The 26,864-nt window shown below is 44.0% G+C and overlaps 1 protein-coding gene across 2 annotated transcripts in view; it reads right to left on the bottom strand.

The window, feature by feature from the left end:
- Positions 1–26,864, bottom strand: part of PLCB1 (phospholipase C beta 1) — an 887,199-nt gene that overhangs the window by 386,595 nt on the left and 473,740 nt on the right. For both annotated transcript variants that reach the window (XM_073628625.1, XM_073628626.1), the window contains exon 5: positions 8,339–8,418. In XM_073628625.1, the coding sequence (XP_073484726.1) occupies positions 8,339–8,418 (80 nt within the window). The remainder of the gene's footprint in view (positions 1–8,338; positions 8,419–26,864) is intronic.

The following is a 26,864-nucleotide window of genomic DNA, read 5'->3' as shown; positions in this document are numbered from 1 at the left end:
ATACCCCACATGTGCTTTACTGACCCTGTTCTTTCATACAACAGAGACCATTATGCACCCCTTTGAATGACTTCAGACCAGGCTTAGAACAGTTTAACAACTTTTACTGTAACTTCTCATGGCAGAACAGACAAAGTCCCAGACCCTAGACATACCTTTACAGGTTTTTAGTCCATAGCTGGCACTCTCCAATAACTAGTAGTGTCCTCCAGAACACCGGCATCTCATGCTGATTACATGCTGGTTCTTGGGTTCTTGGGTTCCCTAGTTCAATGTACTATTTATTATTTATTTCAGGTACTTATATAGCGCCGTCAATTTACGCAGCGCTTTACATATACATTGTACATTCACATTCATACATACTAGGGACAATTTTAGACAGGATCCAATTAACCTACCGGCATGTCTTTGGAGTGTGGGAGGAAACCGGAGTACCCGGAGGAAACCCACGCAGGCACAGGGAGAACATGCAAACTCCAAGCAGGTAGTGTCATGGTTGGGATTCGAACCAGCGACCCTTCTTACTGCTAGGCGAAAGTGCTACCCACTGCACCACTGTGCCGCCCCATGTACTGGTGTGTTCCCTTGTTCTCAAGCTCCGCCGGACTCCGAAGGCCCCCTGAACCGGACCTTCCCCCTATTTATGTATCACACTGGGTGGAAGGCCGACCCAAGACAAAAAAGCCCAGGAACCGAGGTACTAAAAGTTAACCCTTCACCAGCCTGGGAGAGCCAACTACCTTGCTATTGCAGTACACTGTAGGCAACCTGCTTACACACTCATAAGCAGTGGGGGCTGGTGGGTTCTTCCTTTGGGGGAGGCAGCAAACACACAACACCCCCCCCCCGCGGCATGGCACGGCACTGAAACAGCACCCCCCCAAACGGGCAGTCCATCCGGCACTTACCCGCTTGTGTGGCGGGGCTGTGGTGTCTGCTCCTCCAGCTTCCTCCACTGTGTGTCTCCTCCTCCGCCAAATCACTAGGAATCCAATAGGATCATTTGCCGCTTTGACCAATCAGGAAACAGATCTCACAGATCTGTCTCCTGATTGGTGGGGAGAAACTTTTAGTGTGATAATAGCAAAAATTAATTTGCTATAGTCACACAATTGGGTGGGCTCGCAGCGCAATGCTCTGCGCTCTGAGTCCACCCTTTTTTGAAGCCTATTAGAGCCTCTGGCTCTAATCAGGTGCTTAAAAAAACACCCACCCTGCATTGGACTCTGTGTTCCGGCGCCACTGATATGTAGATCAGGGGGCCGGACGCATGGATAGGAGGGGTGGCACCCATGCGCCATCTATGGACGGGCCACCACTACTGTTCTGGAACTACATTTCCCATGATGCTCAACTACACGGCAGAGTGCATGAGCATCATGGGAAATGTAGTTCCAAACCACCTGGGGTGTCACGGTTCGCCATCACTGATGTAGGTCATCTGGTTTTCAGGCAGGCGGCTTCTACACCCCAGAGGATCTCCTTGGTCTCCTTGGTTTGTGGCTTAATATAACAAAGATGGAAATTGGAGCACCACACTATTGCTAAGAGGTCAACTGTATACAACTGCATTCCAAAAAAAAGTCAGAGGACTATTCTTTGGATCGCCCCTCTGACTTTTATTGGAATAAAGTTGTATCTGAACCTCTTAACATTGGTGTGGTGCTTCAATTTCCATTTTTGAATGGCCACAATGGCTACTTGACATTGAAAGGGAAGTACAGGAACTTGGATCTAATTAGCTGAAAGCTGAGCAAGCTCTGCGCTCTGCTGATGGTAAGAAGCACTGAGCATCAATAAAAGATGCCATCATGCTGTGTAAATTGAAATAGCCGAGTCTCAACGGTGAACTGTGTCATGAATGTTATATCAAAAAAACCTTTATCATTTCAAAGCTGTTTACAACAGACCTATATACTGGAGAAGCATAACATATAGCAATGGCATTACAACGCTGTATACCTTAAAACCAGATGTTCATTTTTACACTCCTTTAACCTCCCTCTCTAGTGCTTTACAATTTTTTTTTTTTTTTGTCAATTTGATTTGAATTTTTTGTTTAGTTCCACTTTAGAGTGGAAATCCAGTTTTTTCTTTTTTTAATTAACCATTAGCCTCTGAAAGATTTACCGCCCCTCCATGACCAGGCCATATTTTGCAATACGGCACTGCATTATTTTAACTGATAATTTGGCGGCCTTGCGACGCTGTACCCAAAAAAAATTGATGTCCTTTTTTTCCCACAAATAAAGCTTTCTTTTGTTGGTATTTGATCACCTCTGTGTTTTTAATTTTTTGCACTATAAACAAAAAAAGGCCAACAATTTTGAAAAAAAAAACCCAATATTTTTTTACTTTCTGCTATAAAACATATCCAGTAAAAAAATTTAAAAAAATCTAATTTCTTCATCAATTTAGGCCAATATGTATTCTGCTACATATTTTTGGTAAAAAAAACCCCAATAAGCGTATATTGATTGGTTTGCGCAAAAGTTATAGCGTCTACAAACTATGATATTAGATACTACTAGGATATTTTTTTTATTTTATTTTTTTACTAGTAATGGCGGCGATCAGGGACTTATAGCGGGACTGCAATGTTGCGGCGGACAAATCGGACACGGACACTTTTGACACTTTTTGGGGACCAGTGACACTAATAATCTAATCAGTGCACAAAAAAATTAGCACTGTCACTGTACTAAGGACATTGGCTGGGAAGGGGTTAACATCAGGGGCGATCAAAGGGTTAAATGTGTTCCCAGCTGGTGTTTTCTTTTTGTGGGGGAGGTGCTTGTACTAGGGGAAGGCAGAGATCCATGTCCCTGCTTTGCAGGAACACAGGATCCATGCCTTCTGTACTGACAGAACGACGATCTGTTTTGTTTACATAAGCAGATTGCCATTCTAGCTCTGTACCAAAGCATCGGCGGGTGCCAGCAGACATCGAGTCCTCAGCCTCAGCTCTGGCTGTGAATAATCACGGTGGCATGTGTGCACGTCCCTAAACCGGAAGTGCAGGATCATGTACTACGTACGTGACCCTGCACAGCAGAGCCGCCTTGCCACCGTATATGTAAGTTATACAGTCAGCAAGCGGTTAAAAGTCAGCAGCTACAAACACTATTAGGAAACAGACACTCACCAGCCCAGGAGATCAGTCCTGTCTTCACTGGGGCTGGTTCTTCACCGGTCTTTGGATCCATGGCTCCGCCATCTTGGATATGGGAGCCGGCTGTGACTTCCACACCTTTTTCACAACTGGCTCCCCACTGTGCATGTCAGAAGCTTACGTAATTCTCACCTAGGTGAGATTTGCTGAAATGGGGGCAGGTACCTGTCAGAAAAGGGTACCCTCTCCCAGAAAGAAAAAATGGTAATGGATATCTCCTGATTTTTATTTATTTTTTATTATGAAAGAAAAACTGGCTCTAAATAGTAAAACAAATATATATATATATATTTTTAAATGTAGCTCTATATTTCTTGTTACTACCATAACCCACCACCAAAGAACAACCAAAATACATTTTCCTGCTCCTGAAGATCACAGTGATACCACATATGTGTATTTTAGTTGTTGTATGTAGCTGTAGCTCAGCCACGAAACAATAGTGCGGATTTTGCTTTTTTTTTTCATACCTAAAACACACTGACTCTGACCTTTGACCCTGACCTTTGACCCTGACCTTGACCCAAACACCAACCCTGACACTGAAGTAGATCAAACCTTGAGCTAGGTATTTTTTTTTTTTTACACACTTTTTTTTCTCTCTGCAAGGAGAGAGAAAGATACAATGTATATTTCCTGACCATTTGAAGAGAGAGAAACACAGGGGCAGGCTTCATGGTGACTGATCACTGTGGTGGCCAATCAGAGGCTACCACAGCAATCAGGTGACCGGGAATCGGGATTATGACTAAAGCCGCGTACACACGGGCAGAATGTCCGACAGAAAAAGTCAGACGGAAGCTTTTCATCGCCTATTCCGATCGTGTGTATGCCTCATCGGACGTATTTTTTCAAAAATTCTGACGGACCTAGAAATGGAACATGTTCTAAATATTTCTGACGGAACCAATTCCTATCGGAAAAACCGATCATCTGTATGCTGTTCCAAGGGACCGAAAACGACGCAAGTACGAGACGGAAGCTATTGGCTACTGGCTATTGAACTTCCTTTCTCTAGTCCCGTCATAAGTGTTGTACGTCACCGCGTTCTGGACGGTTGGACTTTGGTCGGACTTTGGGTTGACCGCTTGAATGGAATTCCGTCTGAGTTCCTTCGGAGAAACTTTTGGAGTTTATTCCAACGACAAAAGCGGTCGTGTGTACGAGGCATTAGCGAACCTTGATTTGCGAAAAGAATTAACCTTACCATGCCTGGCTAGAGTTCTCATGATGTCTTATGATGTATCTTGATGAATTTTTATCTTCAGTAAAGTAATCATCACTGCTTCATACCTGGGAGTACAGTCCACCTTTCTTGAACCGTTGGCTCTTACCAAGGCTGTGGACTGGACCTGCACCACAAGGTTGAAGGAAGCAATCATTCCCACCTGGAGCGGCACAGCTCTGTCTTTTTATCAGTGACCGGGAATTGGGAGTCCTGGGTCCCGATCATTAGTATGGGACCGGGGCTCTTGGTGGGACCCCGGTCTCTGTGCTGGGGGTGCGCTGTGTGGCACGCTTCCAGCACAAAGACAGATACACATATATGCAGCCCCACAGAAAAAAAAAGCCCAGTCCAGTGAGGCCGGATATGTTATGTCGGCATGAAGGGGTTAAACCTGCTCCCACTCCCATCGTAAGCCCTATGCTAACTACCCTGTTAAATAACATACTTACCTATTGCCAGGGTGTTTCAGTCCGGTCACGTGGTTGGCTCCCAGCTCTGGCTTCAGTGTAGAGGAGGAACGTGTATAGGGGTGGGGTGAGCGTGGAACACTAATACTCCTACAGAAGCACCATCCCAGAAAGATATGGAAATATGTGTCAAAAAACTTGTAGAGAGAAATGGGACTCTAATTGTGCCTCGGAGGAGTATAAACAAAATGAGATACAATATATTTATACAAGAGTAATCAAATTTTTATTATTTAAAGAACAAAGTTTAAAATACATTACAATCTTTGAAATTCAGTTTGAGTTCAGGGATGTGCTGGTTCCCAACAAATTATACAAGGAATGGCCTACGCGTTTTGCGGATATTCCACTTCGTCAGGGCCTTGCGGATAGCGCAGATGAAAGCGTCATGTGAATTCTACAAATAGAGTCTTAATTAGTACCATACATCATATGATTAGTATGAATACATAATGATGCAAATAACATACATGTGTTGATCTGTTTGTCTTTACATGGATTCATATATAGAAATATATACATTGCAACGAATATTTATTATTAATGAAAAAAAAAAAAAAATTATTTATTTAAAAAAAAAAAAAAAATATATATATATATATATATATGTATATATATATATATATATATATATATATATATATATATATATAAATATATTTTATATTAAAAAATATAGCACATATAAACACAATGATGATTTCTATATATACCCATTGGTGTACAGTCATGTTTTGCCCATAGTGAATTTAGTATGGAAAATCAAGTAGATAGAATTAAATATTTATGTGGCAATCTAATAAAATGCAAAATGCAAAGTTTTAATGACATGCCCCTCAACTCACGTGCGGTATTTTTCGGTGAGTTGAGGGGCTTGTCATTAAAACTTTGCATTTTGCATTTTATTAGATTGCCACATAAATATTTAATTCTATCTACTTAATTTTCCATACTAAATTCACTATGGGCAAAACATGACTGTACACCAATGGGTATATATAGAAATCATCATTGTGTTTATATGTGCAACATTTTTTTAATATCAAATATATTAATATATTTTAAAATAAATAATATATATATTTTTTTCATTAATAATATATATTCGTTGCAATGTATATATTTCTAGATATGAATCCATGTAAAGACAAACAGATCAACACATGTATGTTATTTGCATCATTATGTATTCATACTAATCATATGATGTATGGTACTAATTAAGACTCTGTTTGTAGAATTCACATAACGCTTTCATCTGTGCTATCCGCAAGGCCCTGACGAAGCGGAATATCCACGAAACGCGTAGGCCATTCCTTGTATAATTTGTTTAGAACCAGCACATCCCTGAACTCAAATTGAATTACCAAGATTGTAATGTATTTTAAACTTTGTTCTTTAAATAATAAAAATGTGATTACTCTTGTATAAATATATTGTATCTCATTTTGTTTATACTCATCCGAGTCCCATTTCTCTCTACAAGTTTTTGGACGCATATTTACGTAGAGGAGGAACAGCCGACAAAGGATGCCCCATAGTAAGCCTAATGGTGATGTCACCAACCAGGCTCTGCAGCCATTGTCGGCGACCTCTCCTCTAACCTGAAGCTGCCACTCCCTTCCCCTAGTACAAGCAACTCCCCCACCAGCTAGGAACACATTTAACCCTTTGATCGCCCCTGATGTTAACCCCTTCACTGATTAATGTATTAATGTGTCACTGGTCCCCAAAAAGTGTCAAAAGTGTCAGTTAGTGTCTGATTTGTCGGCCGCATTATTGCAGTCCTGCTATAAGTCGCTGATCGCCGCCATTACTAGTAAAAAAAAAAAAAATATCCCATAGTTTGTAGACGCTATAACTTTTGCGCAAACCAATCAATATATAGCTATAAGTCGCTGATCGCCGCCATTACTAGTAAAAAAATAAATTAAAAATCCCATAGTTTGTAGACTCTATAACTTCTGCGCAAACCAATCAACATACGCTTATTGGGATTTTTTTTTAACAAAAATATGTAGCAGAATACACATTGACCTAAATCGATGAAGAAATTTCATTTTTTACTTTTTTTTTTTTATTGGATATGTTTTATAGCAGAAAGTAAAAAATATTGTTTTTTTTTTTTTTGTTCTTTTTCAAAATTGTCGGCCTTTTTTAGTTTATAGCGCAAAAAAAATTTAAAGCACAGAGGCGTTCAAATACCAAAAAAAGAAAGCTCTATTTGTGGGAAAAAAAATGACATCAATTTTATTTGGGTACAGCGTTGCAAGACCGCAGAATTGTCAGTTAAAATAACGCAGTGCCGTATTGCAAAAAATGGCCTGCCATGAAGGGGGGTAAATCTTTCAGAGGCCAAGTGGTTAATTAAAAAAAAAAAAAAAAATGACTGAACTTCCACTCTAAACTGGAACTAAACAAAAAATTCAGATCAAATTGAAAAAAAAAATTGTAAAGCACTCATAGGTGTGCGCAGCCTCTTGCATTAGGGTGTGCACCCCAAAGCTCAAATACATATGCATGTGTATATGTACTGATGGCGTCAGTAGGGCAGTGGACAGTGTAATTTTGTTAATTTTCTTTTCCCCAAATTTTTGGGCTTGTGTAACATTTTTTTGGGGGGGAATGAAATATCAGTGGTCTAAACAGGGGGGAATATGCAGCACACAAGGCAAATAGGGTGTGCCCAGGCACACCTGGCACACCCTGTGCGCACGCCTATGAAAGCACTAGAGAGGGTGGTTAAAGGAGTGTAAAAATGAACATCTGGTTTAGGGTATACAGCGTTGTATGCCCATGAACAGACCGGAGTGCCCTTTAATTAAGTAGGTGTAAGCATCTTCCTTCTACAGCAGTGGTCATCAACTCCTGTCCTCAGGGCCCACTACCAGGCCAGGTTTGCAAGATAACTGAAATACATCACAGGTGATATAATTTGCTGCTCAGTGATTGCAGTATTCTAGTCTGCATCTCTCCAAGGTAATACATAAAACCTGGCCTGTTAGTGGGCTCTGAGGACAGGGTTGATGACCAATGTTCTACAGCACACAGTAGTTAGATTTCCACTTTAACTACTGGAGTCCCATCTAAAGAATATTTGTCCCTCACTGGCCTGAGTAGGCACCTAGGTTAGGAAAACACAGACTGATGTATGCAGGGGCTCGGAGGGCTGTACAATAAGTGCCGAACGGGCTGCATGTCGCTCACAGGCCTCAGGTTGGGCACCAGGAATACAAAGTACAGAGCATAAATTATAAAGGTTTAGAACTTCGGACACCACCCTGTCTTCTTCCCTTCTAAATCTGTCCGTACTCTCAGACACTTCCAGGAGGAAAAGCAATGTTTATAGCAGCGACATCTTACTTCAGCATAAACAATAGAGGTTAAAAAGTCTAACAAAAGAAAAAGGAAATTAGCTTGGAAAGGAGCTGCAACCCTCGCTAGCAGTAAATATTGAAAGCTACTTACGCTTTTTCCAGAAATGCGTCTCGGGACATGTTCTGTGCCAGCAGGTTTGTTGCCAGACTAAAAATCTCATCTGTCCACTCCTAAGTAGAGATAAAATAAACATGCTTTAGCTAAAGTAGGAAAGCCATAAGATGTTTAGTTTCATCGTTTCTCGTAGCCTACCAAATATTTTTATGTTGCGTGGAAAAGAGAAAACATTGGGGGTAAACACCGTCTTTTGGTGCAGCACTTACCTTAGAACACTCAACAAAAACAAAAAAGTAAGTACCGTATACATGGTCGACACCTGATTTGAATGATTGCTCGGCATTGCTGCTCTGAGAGTGCTGTGATTTCAGGACAGCCATGAGGAGGATGTACAAGCTGAGACAAAAAACAGCATTACAATAGTCTGCTGGATACAGTTGAGATTGAACCCTAAGAGCCCTAGTCTTCAAGAAATGTGGCTATGCATGAGTGTAGCCAAATATGAGTAGTCCATTTGTTTAGCATCCTGATTCAGATACAAGTGTGATTAGATTTTCAGTTCTGCTGTTTGATGTCCAAGTGGTCAAGGATTTGGTGGAAAGTCAAAAATGCACCTTGCAATGGCCAGTTGGCAGTTTTATAGGCATAAAACAATATCAGTTTTTATGGCTAAAGACAAAGAGATAACTTAATCAAAACTACAGAATGTTCACTAGTTGGCTTCTCTTCAAATGTGTGTTGAATGCCCTAAAGACACATACTTGTCTTGCAAACATGAGATTCTCGTTTTAGTTCATGATCTGCATCTGCGTTGCGTGTTCTCCAGATGTGTGAGATTTGTTACAGGTGTTTGTTTCCTCCAACAATTAAAAAAATATACTGACAAAACAACTGGCTGCAAAACTGGTTATGAGACGACCACAACCAATAACTTGCACAACAACGGCAGACTTTCTACAACCGAAGCGACCGTTTAGGACAGGGTTCTTAAAGTGGTCAATATTGACCGCTAGGGGTCAATGGGACTATTCAAGGGGTCAATAACAAGCCTGGGAGTCAAAATTGTATCAGTAAATGACCAGTGGTCAATAGATGGTCTATAAGCAATAGAAGGTTGACCAGGGTCAATTATTTTTTGAGTTTCCAAATGTCGCAGTTGTGATGTTGGATGTTTAGTCCCTCTGTTTGATGTCCAAGTGGTCAAAGATTTGGTGGAAAGTCAAGAACACACCTTACAATGGCCAGTTGGCAGTTTATAGGCATAAAACAATATCTGTTTGTATGGCTAAAGACGTTCTTTTGTACACTGCCTGTGAGGTTGTTTACATTCATGCCTGGTTCCTCCTATCATAGAGTTCTTAATATAAATGGATTCTTCCTGTTAAGAAGTTATTTCCTGCCCTTGCTTAAAAGGTCAGGAAACCCCTTAGAGATAGAGATAGAGATATATATGTAGCACTAGTGGCGCATACACACGAGCGGACTTTACGGCAGACTTTGCTTGGCGGACTTTTCGACAGACTTTACGATGGACTTTCTGAATGAACGGACTTGCCTACACACAATCCACCAAAGTCCGTTGAATTTGTACGTGATAACGTACGACCGGACTAAAACAAGGAAGTTCATAGCCAGTAGCCAATAGCTTCCCTAGCGTGGCTTTTTGTCCGTCGAACTAGCATACAGACGAGCGGACTTTTTGACCGGACTCAATTTCGACGGATTGATTTAAAACATGTTTCAAATCTAAGTCCGTCCAACTTTTGAGAAAACAAAGTCCGCTGGAGCCCACACACGATTGAATTGTCTGACGAAATCCAGTCCGCCGGGCAAAGTCTGCCGTAAAGTCCGCTCGTGTGTACACGGCATAACTCTTGGTGGAGCTGCTGGTTTAAAGCGGGCTGTTACCTTCACTTCCGCCACCTCTATTTCACCGGCACCGGGTCTAGGGTCCCGTTGAGTTTACCTCCGAACAATGTAGGCACCGAACACTTTGACTATCTTTTCCAATGCTTTAATGAACAGGGCAATAAAGGAAGTAGCAGGAAAGAGGCAGAAAGAAAACTGCAGGGAAGCTCAAATACCTTTTCTTAGTATTCTTTAGTACATCATTAGGAATTGAACGCTTGTAGCTGAATATTCTCCCCTTGTGGGATTTAATCTTTGCCTGCCTGGATAGGTTACTCTCACTCGCCTAGCAGCCAGTGCACAGCATGAACAAAAGTCTCTGCCACAGACTTGTTTGAAGCAAAACCCGTACGATCCTCTGCCACAGAATGTAATGGTTTACGGTGAATATCAGACACAGCACTTGGACCTTTAAGCCAACCCGGCAGTACTATGCAGTAAGACTACTTCAGGATACGTCCTCCAACCGAGTCACCAGGCCCCTCTCCAGACCAGCACTCTGCATGATCCTTCCATGACGGGTCCTCCCCTCGGATCTCCTCAGTTGTCCAGCTTCTTCACTCGGGATAGACAGCCCAGGACCATTCCTCTGCCACTGTGGTAGACCCCAGACAGGCTTCTTGGCCCACCCACACGCCGCAGCGACGCGGGCCTCCGGGTCGGAGGACCACGAGGTGGTACTCTTAACGCATACCTGTCGGCCAGGAGGGCCAGCAGGTTGCTGAAAACGAACCCCTAAACATGGCGTCTGTCCCATAAATACCCTCTCCCAGAATGCAACTCGGAGGACCACCTCCACCAAGTTGTCCCCGGAACAGAGGAGCACTCATGCGCTTCAGCACGTTGCCTTTCCAACACCGGCCCATGGTGACAACGTCACCCACCGGCGCAGTGCGAAACTACACACAACTCAGCCAAGCTGGAACAGAGGCAAATCTAACTTCACCGAACAAGTAACCCACTCAATTTACCTATCAGCAGTAGACTAGAAATCTACCAGCGCTACATATATAAATCTATATCTATATATGTGTCTTTGCTTACAGGAAGTGAAAGGAGAGAGTAACCAGCCCCATGCTGACTGTAAAGCCAGGACATTCTGCAGGCTGATTGTGTGCTTTATCCATCTAGCCATCCCTCCAGGCTGAAAAGAAAGCCTGGAGGGATGGCAATATAGCATACCCCCCCCAACTTTTTGCGATTGGAACGAGGGACACCTATTAGCAAAAGTATGTAGGCATAGGACACACCCCCCTGCCACGCCCCCTTAAAGGAGAATTATACAAAAAAAAAAAAATGGTTAAACCCACAAGTGCTTTTTTTTTTTTTTTTTTTACCACTACTATTACTTTATATTGGTTTTTGGAATTTACAAATGCAGCAATTTAGAAATTGGGTGAAAGGTTTATCACTGGGAAATGCTTTTTGAAAGATAAATAGTGCATTTTGCATACAACTATATAGATCAGACCAAAATGAGAGACCAATGAGGAGGAAAGAGGGACAGAGGGACATTGCTCCAAGTAAGGGACAGTTGGGAGCTATGATATAGGCAAGTGTTACTGCACTGTGTAGCTCACTGTTTGTTATATTACTGTCACTCCTGTGTGGGAATCAGAGATACTGTATCTGTTCTAGGCTTCTCTGATTCCCTGAAGATTTCTATTTGCCTACTGCAATATACTTTTGCTATTCTCAAGTGTATGAGAGCAAAGCTCATTTGGTTATAACCTATCAAGTGACTGGTTTTGAATTATAGTGCATATCTGCCACTTCATTATTTAAAGGCAACAGTGTCCCTTATTGGTCTAGGGGGGTTCCTAGCTAGTATTATCCCAAAGCTCCCAACTGTCCGTGATTTGGAGCAATCTCCCTCTGTCCCTCTTTCCTCCTCATTTGTCCCTCATTTTGGTCTGATCTATATAGTTGTATATAAAATGCACTTTTTATCATTCAAAAAGTGTTTCCCAGTGCTAAACCTTTCCTCCAATTTCTAAATTGCTGCATTTGTAAATTTTAAAAGTCAATATAAAGGAATAGCAGTGGTAAAAAAAAGCCCTTGTGGATTTAATTAAACTTTTTTTGGTTAATTCTCCTTTAAGGGGGTGTGATGGGGGGGCGTGTCCTCTGCCTACATACGTTTGCTAGTAGGTGTCCCTCATTCCCATCTCAAAATGTTGGGAGGTGTGTTTTCCTAGGGAACGGTAAACAGCTCAGGGTAGTGACAGGCCAGGCCAGTGTTTCTCAACTCCAGTCCTCAAGGCGCCCCCCAACAGGTCATGTTTTCAGGATTTCCCTCAGATGAAACAGCTGTGGTAATTACTAAGGCAGTGAAACTGATCAAATCACCTGTGCAAAAAAAAAATGGCAAGCCTGAAAACATGGCCTGTTGGGGCACCTTGAGGACTGGTGTTGAGAAACACTGGGCTAGGCTTCCGATGGCCACTTAGATAAGTAGCGGTGCGGGTGCATTGATAGCCTATAGTCAGTTTGGTTAGGGACCAAGAGATAGGCTAGATAGGCCTGATTTGCCTTGCAGGTGGCGTCTTCCAGACTTCTTCACCACCGGTGTGTTCGTCTGTACAAGCGTCCCCAGGAAGCCACTGCTCCACATGGGCATCAGCGTTCGTCTTCTCAAGCCGGATTGTGTTACGCCTTGCAAGTCCGCTCATCAGGGGCCCCGGCAACCGAACTGTGCCACAGGGCCTAATTGGAGGTATTGGTGTTAAAAGCCTTTATATATCGGAATACATAGATACTTATATACACTGTTCTTCTCAGATATATGTACATTCTTCTTTTTATTGCTTTGGTTGTATGTAATGCCATCACTTTATCATATATAAGGTTACACCAATCATCTGCTGGTATGTCTGCATATCTTTACTTTTAGAAATCTATGCTGGGTGTAGTAGTACTACTGCTGTCAGTTATTTTGGGTGAGTTACTAGTTATTGTCCTATAAAGGGATCATCTCTACATACGCTGGAGGCCCTTTCTATATAATTGGCACTGCCAATTATATATTCATAGCCCACTCTTCCTTTGGCTCCTTTGGTTACCTGAAGGTTAGGGCCATAGCCTGTGTGTGGAGGGCAACTTCATATGACCCACCCCCATAATAACAGGGCTACACAACCAAGAGATTTTTGTTATAGCTCATGATCTGCATGGAAGTTGCAAGTTCTCCAGATTTGTGAAATTTTGTTTTCTGCAGAAAATATACTAACAAAATAACTGGCTTAAACTGCTACGGCTTAACGTGATTGTGATGCCGCGTACACACGAGCGGAATGTCCGACAGAAAAAGTCAGACGGGAGCTTTTCATCGTATATTCCGATTGTGTGTATGTCCCATCAGACTTCTTACGCCAAAAATTCTGAAGGACCTAGAAAGAGAACATGTTCTAAATTTTTCCGATGGAACCAATTCCTATCGGGAAAATCGATCGTCTGTATGCTGTTCCGATGGACCAAAAACAACGCATGCTCTGAAGCAAGAACGAGACGGAAGCTATTGACTACTGGCTATTGAACTTCCTTTTTCTAGTCCCGTCGTACGTGTTGTACATCACTGTGTTCTGGACGGTCAGATTTTGGTGTGACCATGTGTATGCAAGACAGTGGAATTCCGTCGGAACTCCGTCAGAAAAACCTTCAGAGTTCCGACGGGAACCAGTCGTGTGTACAGGGCATAAGGCTTAGTTTTTTTGTTTTTTTTTTAAATAACAAACATGTCATACTTACCTCCACTGTGCAGTTTTTTTGCACAGAGTGGCCCCGATCCTCAACTTCTGGGGTCCCCCGGAGGCACTCGTAGCTCCTTCCCCGCATTGTACAGTGCCTTGCAAAAGTATTCACCCCCCTTGGCTTTTTACCTATTTTGTTACATTACAGCCTTTAGTTCAATGGTTTTTTTTTTAATCAGAATTATATGTGATGGATCAGAACACAATAGTCTAAGCTGGTGAAGTAAAATTAGAAAAATATATACATAAAACTATTTTTCAGAAATAAAAAACGGATAATTGGCATGTGCGTATGTATTCACCCCCTTTGTTATGAAGCCCAGAAAAAGCTCCGGTGCAACCAATTACCTTCAGAAGTCACATAATTAGTGAAATGATGTCCACCTGTGTGCAATCTAAGTGTCACATGATCTGTCATTACATATACACACCTTTTTGAAAGGCCGCAGAGGCTGCAACACCTAAGCAAGAGGCACCACTAACCAAACACTGCCATGAAGACCAAGGAACTCTCCAAACAAGTAAGGGACAATGTTGTTGAGAAGTACAAGTCAGGGTTAGGTTATAAATATCCAAATCTTTGATGATCCCTAGGAGCACCATCGAATCTATCATAACCAAATGGAAAGAACATGGCACAACAGCAAACCTGCCAAGAGACGGCCGCACACCAAAACTCACGGACCGGGCAAGGAGGGCATTAATCAGAGAGGCAGCACAGAGACCTAAGGTAACCCTGGAGGAGCTGCAGAGTTCCACAGCAAAGACTGGAGTATCTGTACATAGGACGACAATAAGCCGTACGCTCCATAGAGTTGGGCTTTATGGCAGAGAGGCCAGAAGAAAGCCATTACTTTCAGCAAAAAACTAAATGACACGTTTTGAGTTTGTGAAAAGGCATGTGGGAGACTCCTAAAATGTATGGAGGAAGGTGCTCTGGTCTGATGGGACTAAAATTGAACTTTTTTGCTATCAAAGAAAACGCTATGTCTGGTGCAAACCCAACACGTCACATCACCCAAAGAACACCATCCCCACTGTGAAACATGGTGGTGGCAGCATCATGCTGTGGGGATGTTTTTCAGCAGTCAGGACTGGGAAACCGGTCAGAGTTGAGGGAAAGATGGATGGCGCTAAATACAGGGATATTCTTGAGCAAAACCTGTACCACTCTGTGTGTGATTTGAGGCTAGGACGGAGGTTCACCTTCCAGCAGGACAATGACCCCAAACACACTGCTAAAGCAACACTTGAGTGGTTTAAGGGGAAACATGTAAATGTGTTGGAATGGCCTAGTCAAAGCCCAGACCATCCAACTTGAAGGAGCTGGAGCAGTTTTTTAAGGAGGAATGGGCAAAAATCCCAGTGGTAAGATGTGGCAAGTTCATAGAGACTTATCCAAAGTGACTTGGAGCTGTGATAGCTGCAAGTAGGTGGCTCTACAATGTATTGACTTTAGGGGGGTGAATAGTTATGCACATTGACTTTTTCTGGTATTTTGTCCTATTTGTTGTTTGCTTCACAATAATAAAAAAAAAATCTTCAAAGTTGTGGGCATGTTCTGTAAATTAAATTATGCAAATCCTCAAACAATCCATGTTATTTCCAGGTTGTGAAGCAACAAAACACGAAAAATGCCAAAGGGGGGGGGGGTGAATACTTTTGCAAGGCACTTTATAAGCCCCTAGGAGAAGAGCTCTCCTGGGGGGTTACCTTGCAGGCACGCTCCCGATTCCAGCATTTGCGTCCATAGACGAAGAATGCGGACTCTGCCCCGCGTCACTGGATTTGATTGACTGCAGCGGAAGCCAATGGCTGCGCTGCTATCAATCTATCCAATCAAGAGACAACAGGCAGAGGGGAAGAGCACGGGAATTACAGGACTCAGGTGAGAAAAACTGGGGGGGGGGCAGGTCAGTGACAGAAGTTTTTTCACCTTAATGCAAAGGGTGCATTAAGGTGAAAAACATGGGGGGTTTACAACCCCTTTAAGGTGCCTGCTGGGTCGGTGACGCCACAAGGGGGCGGTGCCACCAGGTGATGTCACCAGGTGGCCCCACCCCTTATATAAGAGCTGTCAAACAGCGGAGCAAGTAGTCGGCGGTTAGCCTTCATCATGGGCAGAGCCCCTTGTTTTGTTTTTTTTTTCCCCTTTTTCAGGCCCGACAGTAGCGGTGGGCGTCATGATTGACGACGGATCTACATCGGGGGACATTGTTTTTTTATTTTTAATAAGCGAATTGTCAAAAACTGCGTGTGTTTTTTAGGTTTTTTTTTTTGGTCAATGAGTAGGGGTACAATGTACCCCATACTCATTCACATGGGGGGGCGGAATCTGGGGGCCCCCTGCTAAAGGGGGCTTCCAGATTCTAATAAGCCCCCTGTCCGCAGAGCCCCCCCTACCCCAAAGCACCCCCCCCCCCCATGTTGAGGGCATGTGGCCTGATATGATTCAGGATTCCTTGCCTGTCAGGCTGCATTCTCGAATAAGGGTATGGTATTGATTTCGGGGGGGGGACCCCACGCTGTTTTGTATTTAATTTCGACGTGGGGTTCCCCTTAAAAGCCATACCAGACCAAGATGTTCAGGCATGAATTGGGGGGGGGGGGGGGAACACCACGCCGTTTTTTTAAACATTTTTCTATTGCCGGAAATGTTTTTTTTTTCATTCAGCTATCAGCGGGGAAGCCCGTTGACAGCTGATGACTCATCATATGTTAAGGACGCCGCTGCCGGCTTCCTGTCCCGCTCCTTAACAAGCAGTTCTTCACTGTGCCCTGACTGGGCAAAGCTTTGCCCAATCTGGGCTTAGAATGCACTGTGCAGCATGCAGTGCATTGTGGGGTGCTCGGCGGGCGAACAGGCGATGTTTGGGCCGAAATCTTGCTCGCCCCGAATTGCAGGCCCAACTCTAGTGTTCAGCTTCAAAGCGGTATTAACCCCAAACTCTAAAATGTAATATATTGCAGCTTACCAATCATTAGATGTGTTGGCTGCATTCGTTTTCATTTTTTTTAGTTTTTTTTTCCCCCCTCTGGTTTTCTCCTGGTGTTCTGGCCAGTAACACACCTCCTGTATGAGAGCGCCCCCCACTCTGGATGAAGAAGCACAGGGGGCACCTTTGGACAGCAGCAATGTCAGTCTGGGGGGGGAGGGGAGTGCTAAATGGACTAGCAGCTCTAAACACACTAAGAAATTGAAGCCAAACTCCAGCTAACACTTTTATTAGCAGTTTTTTTTTTTGTTTTTCCTTTTGGAATAAAAGTTTTACATGAATAAATAAAAGCAGAGAATTTTAAAGCACCACTCTCAGTGTTAAATGGTTTGTCTCATCTCTGTAACTGATACATTTGCAGGAGAGCTTGTTCTTTTGAAAAACAACACACTTACTGGCTCACTAAATTAAAATAAAGGAAAGAAAGCCTAAAATAGAAAACGAATGCAGCCACCACATCTCAGAATTTGTAAGCTGCAATATAATAGATGTTTGCTTTTGGGTTTAATATCGCTTTAACTTCCAGTCTAAAATATCAAATTTGGTTGGACCGAACCCTCAACCGCTCTGTTAGGGATAAAAAAGAAATAAATAACTTATTCCTAGGCCAGCAATCATTCACAAGGATTCGGCTTCTGGGCCAAGTTTGTGGGTAATCATTGAATTCATTACCTCCGTTTACATAATGAGTCTGGTCTATTTGTTATGGTAAATATCAGCCATTAGTAAATTGCCGGTGCAGAAAAGTGAAACTCTTCAGCGAGACCCGCCTTGTGAAGATCAATGTTCTCCTCTATGACAAGCCGGCTCCGGCGATGGTGTACCTCTCTGCCAGCAATGCTCATTAGGGCTCTAGCAGTATGTGGTCTTATTGAGAGGGACATCAGTTTGAATTACTGATCCAGTTAGAGGAAAATGGAGACATCATTTGTGGGGGTCTCCTTATTAAAAACAATTGTGCTTTCTTGGAAATGCATTTGCAGGCTGGAGAATGGAAGACCTAATAAAATCTGTTGAAAATATGCCTATTATTGCGATGTGCTGCACTTCGGTGTCATAAATCCCTCAGCCAGACTATTCGTTCCAGATTTGCCAGAGCGCACACTGGCCTGCTACATGGCAATTGTTCTAATACGGTATATCTATCAACACATCACAGGGATTTATTTCCTAGATTCTATTTCCACTGCAATACAATATGAGCATTTAACATTTAAAGGGCAGGCGTGTCTCCATGGCTGTCTGGGAAACCGGCTGGCAGAGCGTCAACTCAACCCCAGCAGGACATTGACAGATAGCTCCCCGAGTCCCCCCACTTGTGAGTACTCCATGTATTCCATTGTAAATACATGGCACATAAAACAATATTTCATTTTTAGTAATCTATCTCTCCCCCCACCCCTGATCTCTCTCCCCCCACCCCTGATCTCTCTCTTTCCCCACCCCTGATCTCCTCCCCCCCACCCCTGATCTCTCTCCCCCCACCCCTGATCTCTCCCCCCCACCCCTGATCTTTCTCCCCCCCACCCCTGATCTCTCTCTTTCCCCACCCCTGATCTCTCTCCCCCCACCCCTGATCTCTCTCTTTCCCCACCCCTGATCTCTCCCCCCCACCCCTGATCTCTCTCCCCCCACCCCTGATCTCTCTCTCTCTCCCCCCACCCCTGATCTCTCCCCCCCCACCCCTGATCTCTCTCCCCCCACCCCTGATCTCTCTCTTTCCCCACCCCTGATCTCTCTCCCCCCACCCCTGATATCTCTCTCTCTCCCCCCACCCCTGATCTCTCTCTCTCTCCCCCCACCCCTGATCTCTCTCCCCCCACCCCTGATCTCTCTCTTTCCCCACCCCTGATCTCTCTCCCCCCACCCCTGATATCTCTCTCTCTCCCCCCACCCCTGATCTCTCTCTCTCCACCCCTGATCTCTCTCTCTCCACCCCTGATCTCTCTCTCTCTCCCCACCCCTGATATCTCTCTCTACCCACCCCTGATCTCTCTCTCTCCCCCCACCCCTGATATCTCTCTCTCTCCCCCCACCCCTGATCTCTCTCTCTCCACCCCTGATCTCTCTCTCTCTCTCTCCACCCCTGATCTCTCTCTCTCTCCCCACCCCTGATATCTCTCTCTACCCACCCCTGATCTCTCTCTCTCCACCCACCCCTGATCTCTCTCTCTCCACCCCTGATCTCTCTCTCTCCACCCACCCCTGATCTCTCTCTCTCCGCCCCTGATCTCTCTCTCTCCACCCCTGATCTCTCTCTCCCTCTCTTTTCCTTCACCCTTGATCTCTCTCTCCCCACCCCTGATCTCTCTCTCTATCTCTCTCTCTCTCCACCCCTGATCTCTCTCTCTCTCCCCCTATTTCCCTCTCTTTCTCTCCCTCTTTCCCTCTCTTTCTCACCCTCTATCTCCCTCCTTCTCCCTCCCTCTCCCTCTCTCTTCCCTTCTCTCTCTCCTTTGCTCTTTGCCTCTCTCTCTCTCTGTCCTCCAGTCCTCCTAACTTCCATCCTGGAGTGTGAATGGTCAGTCCACTGCCATTGGATGGCCAATTCAACAGAATAGAATGCATAGAAGTCGTCCAACATCATCATATATAATTCAGAGACAAGTGGTAGCCACTGGGCTCACAATGGTGAGAGGAGGCAGTGATGCAGACAGTCAGAGGCTGGAAAAATCAGAGGCTTTGTGGACTGGTCACCACTAATTGGCAGGGAGGAAGACTCCGCAACCATGGAGGGGGGCACAATTTTTATAATTTTTTAACTGCTTAAATTTGACTAGCATGAAGAGCCTTTTTTTTGCAATTGCAATGGTCTCTAATTAATTTTCAGTTGATTTAATTTGTTCCCTGGATTAAAGGGATATTAGAGGCAGTTTTTTTTTGTTTTCAAATAACAAACGGGTCATACTTACATGCTCTGTGTGATAGTTTTGCACAAAGCAGCCCCGATCCTCTTCTTCTTGGGTCCCCCACCGGCACTCCTGGCCCCTCCCTCCTGCCTAGTGCCCCCATAGCAAGCAGCTTGCTATGGGGGCACTCAGCAGAAGGGAGGGGCCAGGAGCGCCGGTGGAGGATTCAAGAAATTGAGGATGGGGCACCCAAGCAGGCACGCCCTCGAGCCGCTGCTCTGTGTGTCAATTCACACATGGCGCGTGGCTCGGTTCCGCCCTTGCTCATTCCTCATTGGCTCACTGGCTGTGATTGACAGTAGTGGGAACCAATGGCTAACGCTACTGTTTCAGCCAATGAGGAGGGAGAGACTCGGGAGAGCCAAGGCTCTCGTGCACATCGCTGAATCTGAATCAGGCTCAGGTAAGTTTAGGGGGGGCTGCTGCACACAGGTTTTTTACGTTCATGCATTCTTTGCCTTTACAACCACTTTAACTCTTTAAAAACACTGTAATTGCACCGCAAGATTTAATCATCTAATAAATCTATAGCTATAATGTTTAGCTGGAATCACTGTAATATTCTATTCTTGACTTCCAGCTCTAAAATGTGCCCAGAATTATAATCAGAAACATAACTGCAGATTAAATATTTTTAAAGACAAAAGTGAAAACATTCGCTCATGTGCATCTACTGCATGAAAGATTTTGCTAAGCACCATTTCACAATATATTTCTTAATTGTCCCAATATATCAGATGCTGGAGACTTGAGCATCAATGACAGTTCAGTCTATTCATCACTATCCTTACAATTTGCTGAGTGTCTAGAACTTTACCCTGTAATGTCAGACATTGATCCTAATCACTTCTGACGTTGTATGTCATACAAGCGGATCTGAGGTTCAACAGGATGACATATTGAAGGCTGGGGAGATATTTTTGCACAGTACTAGACATTGCACTTTTAGAACTCTCTGCTCAGTCATGTCTAATGATAAACCGTGTCAGAGGTCCACCGTACACTACGACACGAAATGTCGTCTTTTCATAACCTTTAAAAAGAAATTAAGCAATTGCTGTAAATGAAGACGTGAAATAGGGAAGGAATGGTGTATATAGTATATCCAATGACCACGTTACAGGTCTGTTAATCTGTAAACAAGATCCCATATCAAATGATTGCATCTTTACTTTGTAACCTGCCTTGTATTCTTGCACCAAGTGGCAGGTAAAACTGGAATTTTGTACATAACATAAAACCCATTTCTTGATATCAGATGAGGACTTCTCATCCACCTGGTAGAACTTGTGAATGGAAGACCAGGTGGCGGCCTTAATAATCTGAGAAATAGCTCCCTGATGCCAAAAAGCCCAAGAAGCACTAACAAATCTAGCTAGAGTGTCCTTTAGAAGAAAAAAGTGGAACTTTCTCATTAAGGTCATAGACATGAACAATAATTTGTCTGAGCCACCAAGAAGTGATGAATCGAGAAGCCAGTTCCCCTTTGTGGTGAGTTACAAAAAGATCTTGATAGAATAGAAAATGACTGGTGAAGCCCACCTTACCCTCCAGACTAGAGGCTATAAGGGACCCTCAGGGGACAGGTGAGCTGACATTTTACCTTGAGGTCGCATTCAGGACATGTGGGGAGGATGTGAACAGATGGGGGCTGGTCACTTTCAAACAGTCCCGAGACTTTATTTAACCGCTTAAGGACCGGGCCTCTTTTTGAGATTTGTTGTTTACAAGTTAAAAACAGTTTTTTTTCGCTAGAAAATTATTTAGAACCCCCAAACATTATACTTTTTTTTTTCTAACACCCTAGAGAATAAAATGGTGGTCAATGCAATACTTTCTGTCACACCGTATTTGCCCAGCGGTCTTACAAGCGCACTTTTTTTGGAAAAAATATACTTTTTTGAGTTAAAAAATAAGACAACAGTAAAGTTAGCCCAATTGTTTTTTTTTATATTGTGAAAGATAATGTTACGCCAAGTAAATTGATACATAACATGTCACGCTTCAAAATTGCGCCCGCTCGTAGAATGGCGAAAACTTTTACCCTTAAAAATCTCCATAGGCGACGTTTCAAAAATTCTACAGGTTGCATGTTTTGAGTTACAGAGGAGGTCTAGGGCAGGAAATATTGCTCTTGCTCTACCGATCGTGGCGATACCTCACATGTGAGGTTTGAACACCGTTTTCATATGCGGGCGCTATTCACGTATGCGTTCGCTTCTGCATGCGAGCTCGGCGCTTAAAAATTTGTTAATTTTTTTTCTTATTTATTTTACCTTTTAATTTTTATTTTTACACTGTTTTGAAAAAAAAAATTGTGTCACTTTTATTCCTATTACAAGGAATGTAAACATCCCTTGTAATAGAAAAAAAGCATGACAGGACCTCTTAAATATGAGATCTGGGGGTCAAAAAGACCTCAGATCTCATATTTACACTAAAATGCAAAAAAAAAAAAAAAATTGGCCTTTAAAAACATTTAAAAAAAAAAATGGTCCTTTAAGAGCTATTGGCGGAAGTGACGTTTTGACGTCACTTCCACCCTGCAATGTTATGGAGACGGGTTGGGGCCATCTTCCCCTCACTCATCCCCATACCCAGCAAGGAGTAACATCCGATCGCCTCCAACGCTGCTGACGGGTCCGGTAAGCGGCGGAGGGCACCGAAGCGTGGCGGGAGGGGGCCTCTCCCGCCGCCGACAAAAGTGATCTCGCGGCGAATACACTGCAGAGACCACTGTTATCGGAAAGGTCCGTAAGTGGTTAAACCAATAAACTCCAGGGAGAAAGGAAAAATACAGCATGAACCACAGACTCCAAAAAGTGTTTCCAGTCATACAGAAAAGAACTGAGATCACCACGCTGTAGATTAGAACAGACTCAATAGCAGCAATCAGGGCTGCTGTTAGAAATCATGGGGCCTCATACAGTCTACCTGAAAGGCCCCCCCCCCCCCCCCAAGGCACAGCACCAAACACAGACAGTGTGCATTTGGGCCGCTTACCCGTACCTGCATACCTGTCAAATTAGGGCCTGTGGCTGTGTTTGTACAGCCGCTGCATCCCCATACAGTGACAGGAGGCTCTAGCTACATGAACAGACTATTCATTCACACGGCCGGATACCAAGAAATTGAGAACATAAATTCCTCAATCCCTTTTCGGCAGCCTCAGCTGCACTGCAGAATGATTGAATAGGGAAAGTTCTGTACAGAAGCTCCTTGTTTACAGTTTACTATGCTTCAGTTATAAATGAACACAGGGATGATCGTTACCCATTGCTTGCTGTGTTCATTCAAGAAATGAATAGGGATGGTAAATATGACCGTTTACTGGTCCACCCACTCTCCATCCTGACACCCAGCAGGTGTGGAGCTGCAGGAAGAGAGGGTCTGATTGTGGGAGGGGGGGTTTATCAGAATAGAGGGGGGGGCACATTTACTGGAACCAAGCGGCAAGGCGAGGAGGAGCAGATGGTTGCGATGCAGGGGGGAGTCACAGGGGATCAGTTCCAGTAATTTCTCCCACCCTGCTGGTTTAGTGAACTGCCATAAAGCTGTATGGGCCCCTTGTTGAACATATAGAGCCTGGGCCCCATACAGGAGGACCGGTGCTACCCCCTTATCAGCGGTCCTGGCATTAATAGAACTTATCTCTCTCTAGACGAGTCACCAGACATCTCATGGGCTCCAAGCTATACCTACCTTCTTTGGAAACCTTCAGCAGCCAAAGTTCCTCCCTGTCCAGAATTCACAACCTCTAACCAGTCAGTACAAAATGTAGTTACTTTGGGTCAACCAAGTACTGTTCCCAGAAATCCAACTGTACAGGTCATAGACTGTAGTCATGCATTACTTGTTTACCCAATATGGTATTTAAAGTGGTATTCTGGCCGAAATTATAATTTTAAATAAAAATATCCCTATAATACACAAGCTTAATGTATTCTAGTAAAGTTAGTCTGTAAACTAAGGTCTGTTTTGTTAGTTTATAGCAGTAGTTTGTTATTTTATAAACTTACAGCAGGCCGTGGCCATCTTAAGTGTGGGCATCTGAAGCCAGACTGTATTTCTTCCTGGATCTCATCCTTGCAGATCTCGCACATGCTCAGTGCAGCACAAGCAGTGTAATAGGTTTCAGGTCAGGTTTCCATAGCAACGGCAGTGTCAGAGGAAGTTGCCGCCCCTTCCCAGAAGGCATTGCAAACAGGAAATGATGCGATGGGCCACGGCCAGGGAGGAGGAAGTGAAAAATGAATACAGCAGATATACAGTAAGTGCTGAGAAAAAAAAATTAAAAATATCCAATTCGTTTACAGTGCGCAGTTTAGTGAGGGATGCTGAAGTGTTGTAAACGTGGGTGGAACTCCACTTTAAGTCCAGAATGTTTTGCTGAAGAATCTAAAATTTGGTAAAATCTGTAATGTGTAGTGTTCCGATGTTTATTCACTGTGACATTGTGCCATAGTTATTTAGCTATACCAAATATGTTACTTTTGTTTGGTCAAAGATGCATTCTTATTACAGATGGTAAAGCAAAAACCATTGAGGTGATGGAACTAGATTACTGAGAGAAAAAAAAAAATTAAAAAAGGTTGGCCGGAAATGGAAAAGGAAAAAGAGTAAGCAAATAATGTTATTGGTGGGAAACTATAAGCTGACATTGCCAATGTACATTTAGTTGTCTGCCATTCTCAGATAAGGAAAGGGACAAAAGTAAGAGCGTGTCCCATAATTCTTCATCATCTTTAGTTCGCTTACAGTAACTTACACCAATATGTGTGAAATGGGTTTACTAAACAGTTTGCTGTACTAGCAAAAAGATATCGCCAGGTACTATAGCACGCAATTGGCCTAGTGAAAATCTGTGACTTAAACCAGTTGCCCATCGTGCACTTTCACCCCCTTCCTGCCAGGCCAATTTTCAGCTTTCAGCACTGTCACACTTTGAATGACAATTTGTATTATTTTATAGAGCTTTGTTTTGGTGCTATTTAATCACTACTGGGATTTTTATTTTGTGCTTAATAAACAAACAAAAGACCGAACATTTTGAAAAAAAAAAGTTTTTTTCATATTTTGGTATAACATTTTGCAAACGGGTACTTTTTTTCCTTCACTGATGTGTGCTGATGAGGCAGCACTGATGGGCACTGATAGGCTGCACTGATGGTCACCGATGAGGCGGTACTGATGAGGTGGTATGGATGAGGCAGTACTGATGAGGCAGCATTGATGGACACTGATGAGGCGGCACTGGTAGGCACTGATAAAGAGGCACTGATAGACGCCACTTGTGACTGGAGTCACTTTGGGAAGGGGGCTTGTGGAACCCAGCTTACCTTGGAGAGCTCTGGAAACTTCTTGTCCAGCTCCCCCACCTATGTTTAAGTTACCCTGTGTCTATTAGGGGCACAGGGTGATCGAGAACCCCAGTCTGATCTGCACTAATCAGACTCTCCAAACAACCACACCAGACTCAGCATTTCCTTGTACCCCTGCTATCCAGGGTTCTATATGTGTAGTTTATGTTGAAGGAATGAAGGGGCACTTTCACTTGGGACATTAATATTTCTGAACAATATCCCTCAAGAATATATGAAGATAAAGTCCACCTTTCTTCAGAGACCATTGCTAGATGGTTTGAGGTGGGGTGGAGATTGCTATGTGTTTGTTAAGTGCCTGTATCCCATTGTTCTATTGTGTCTATCTGCTTTGGGAGAATAGTATTATGGGATGTATATATTCATATGGAATAGCTGTGGGGGGGTGTTCTCCAGCAACCCCTCTGAAAGACGGTCTACTATGGGAAAGTTGAATACACCTGTGTCATGCTACTGGTGGAGGTAACGTTTACACCACCCTGTGTCATTATGCAAAGGAGGGGGGATTGTCCCTTGGGTGTATTTCTCTGTGTGCCTTTGTTCAAATAAACAGTTCTTATCCTGGTGTACTCCAAAACTGGTGTTGCCTGGTTCTTTAGGTAACTATAGCCAGACTTGCGGGTCTCGTGTTCCAGAACTTGAGAAGCAGTTTCTTGCCGGAGATACCCAACAAGTTGACCAGAGTCTGTCACAGCACTGATGGGCACTGATAGGTTGCACTGATAGGCGGCACTGATGGGCACTGATAGGCTACACTGATGGGCACTGGTAGGTGGCACTGATGGGCATTGGTAGGCAGCACTGATAGGTGATGTTGATGAGGAGACACTGGTGGGCACTGATTGGCAGCAGTAGTGGGCACAGATTGGCAGCAGTGGTGGGTACAGATTGACAGAAGCCAATTATCGGCTCTTTTCTCCTTTCCTCCACATGCTGACAGCGTGAGAAGGAGTGGTGAAGAGAGTCGGTAACCGGGTTCCGTTGACATCGTGATCAGCTGTGATCGGTGTATAACATGCACTTTTTTCCCCTTAAAATCAGGGGGAAAATCGTGGGTGCGTGTTATACGCCGATCCCCGCTAATTGTGATCTATCGGAGCGATCGCCGCGATCGCAGCCGACATTCACATAGCGAGTAGTTTTAAATATGGCGCCGCGGAGTTCAGAGGGACTCGGCGGAGCTGAACGAGCGCCGCCGAGATCACAGTGACTGGGCGGAGCCGAGATACACATAGTCGAGTGTTCTCGGCTCTTTCCGGCGCTGCTCACAGTCACACCCAGTCCCACCATTGGACCTGTGTTATGTCCATCATAGGGCGGGACTGGGCGGGACTGTGAGCGGCGCCGGAAAGAGCCGAGTACACTCGACTATGTGTATCTCGGCAGCGCTTGTTCAGCTCCGCCGAGTCCCTCCGAACTCCGCGGCGCCATATTTAAAACTACATGCTATGTGTATGTCGGCTGCGATCTGTCCAAGCAAGTAATGCACACTGGGGGCAAGGCTGCACTGACCACTAGGGCAAGGCTGCACTGACCACTGGGGCAAGGCTGCACTGACAAGGCTGCACTGGGGCAAAGCTGCACTGACAAGGCTGCACTGGGGCAAAGCTGCACTG

The sequence above is a fragment of the Aquarana catesbeiana genome, linkage group LG04, assembly GCF_042186555.1.
Source record: "Aquarana catesbeiana isolate 2022-GZ linkage group LG04, ASM4218655v1, whole genome shotgun sequence".
Taxonomy (NCBI): Eukaryota; Metazoa; Chordata; class Amphibia; order Anura; family Ranidae; genus Aquarana; species Aquarana catesbeiana.
The sequence above is the reverse complement of the archived record's forward strand: the minus strand, read 5'-3'. Positions and strand labels throughout refer to the sequence as shown.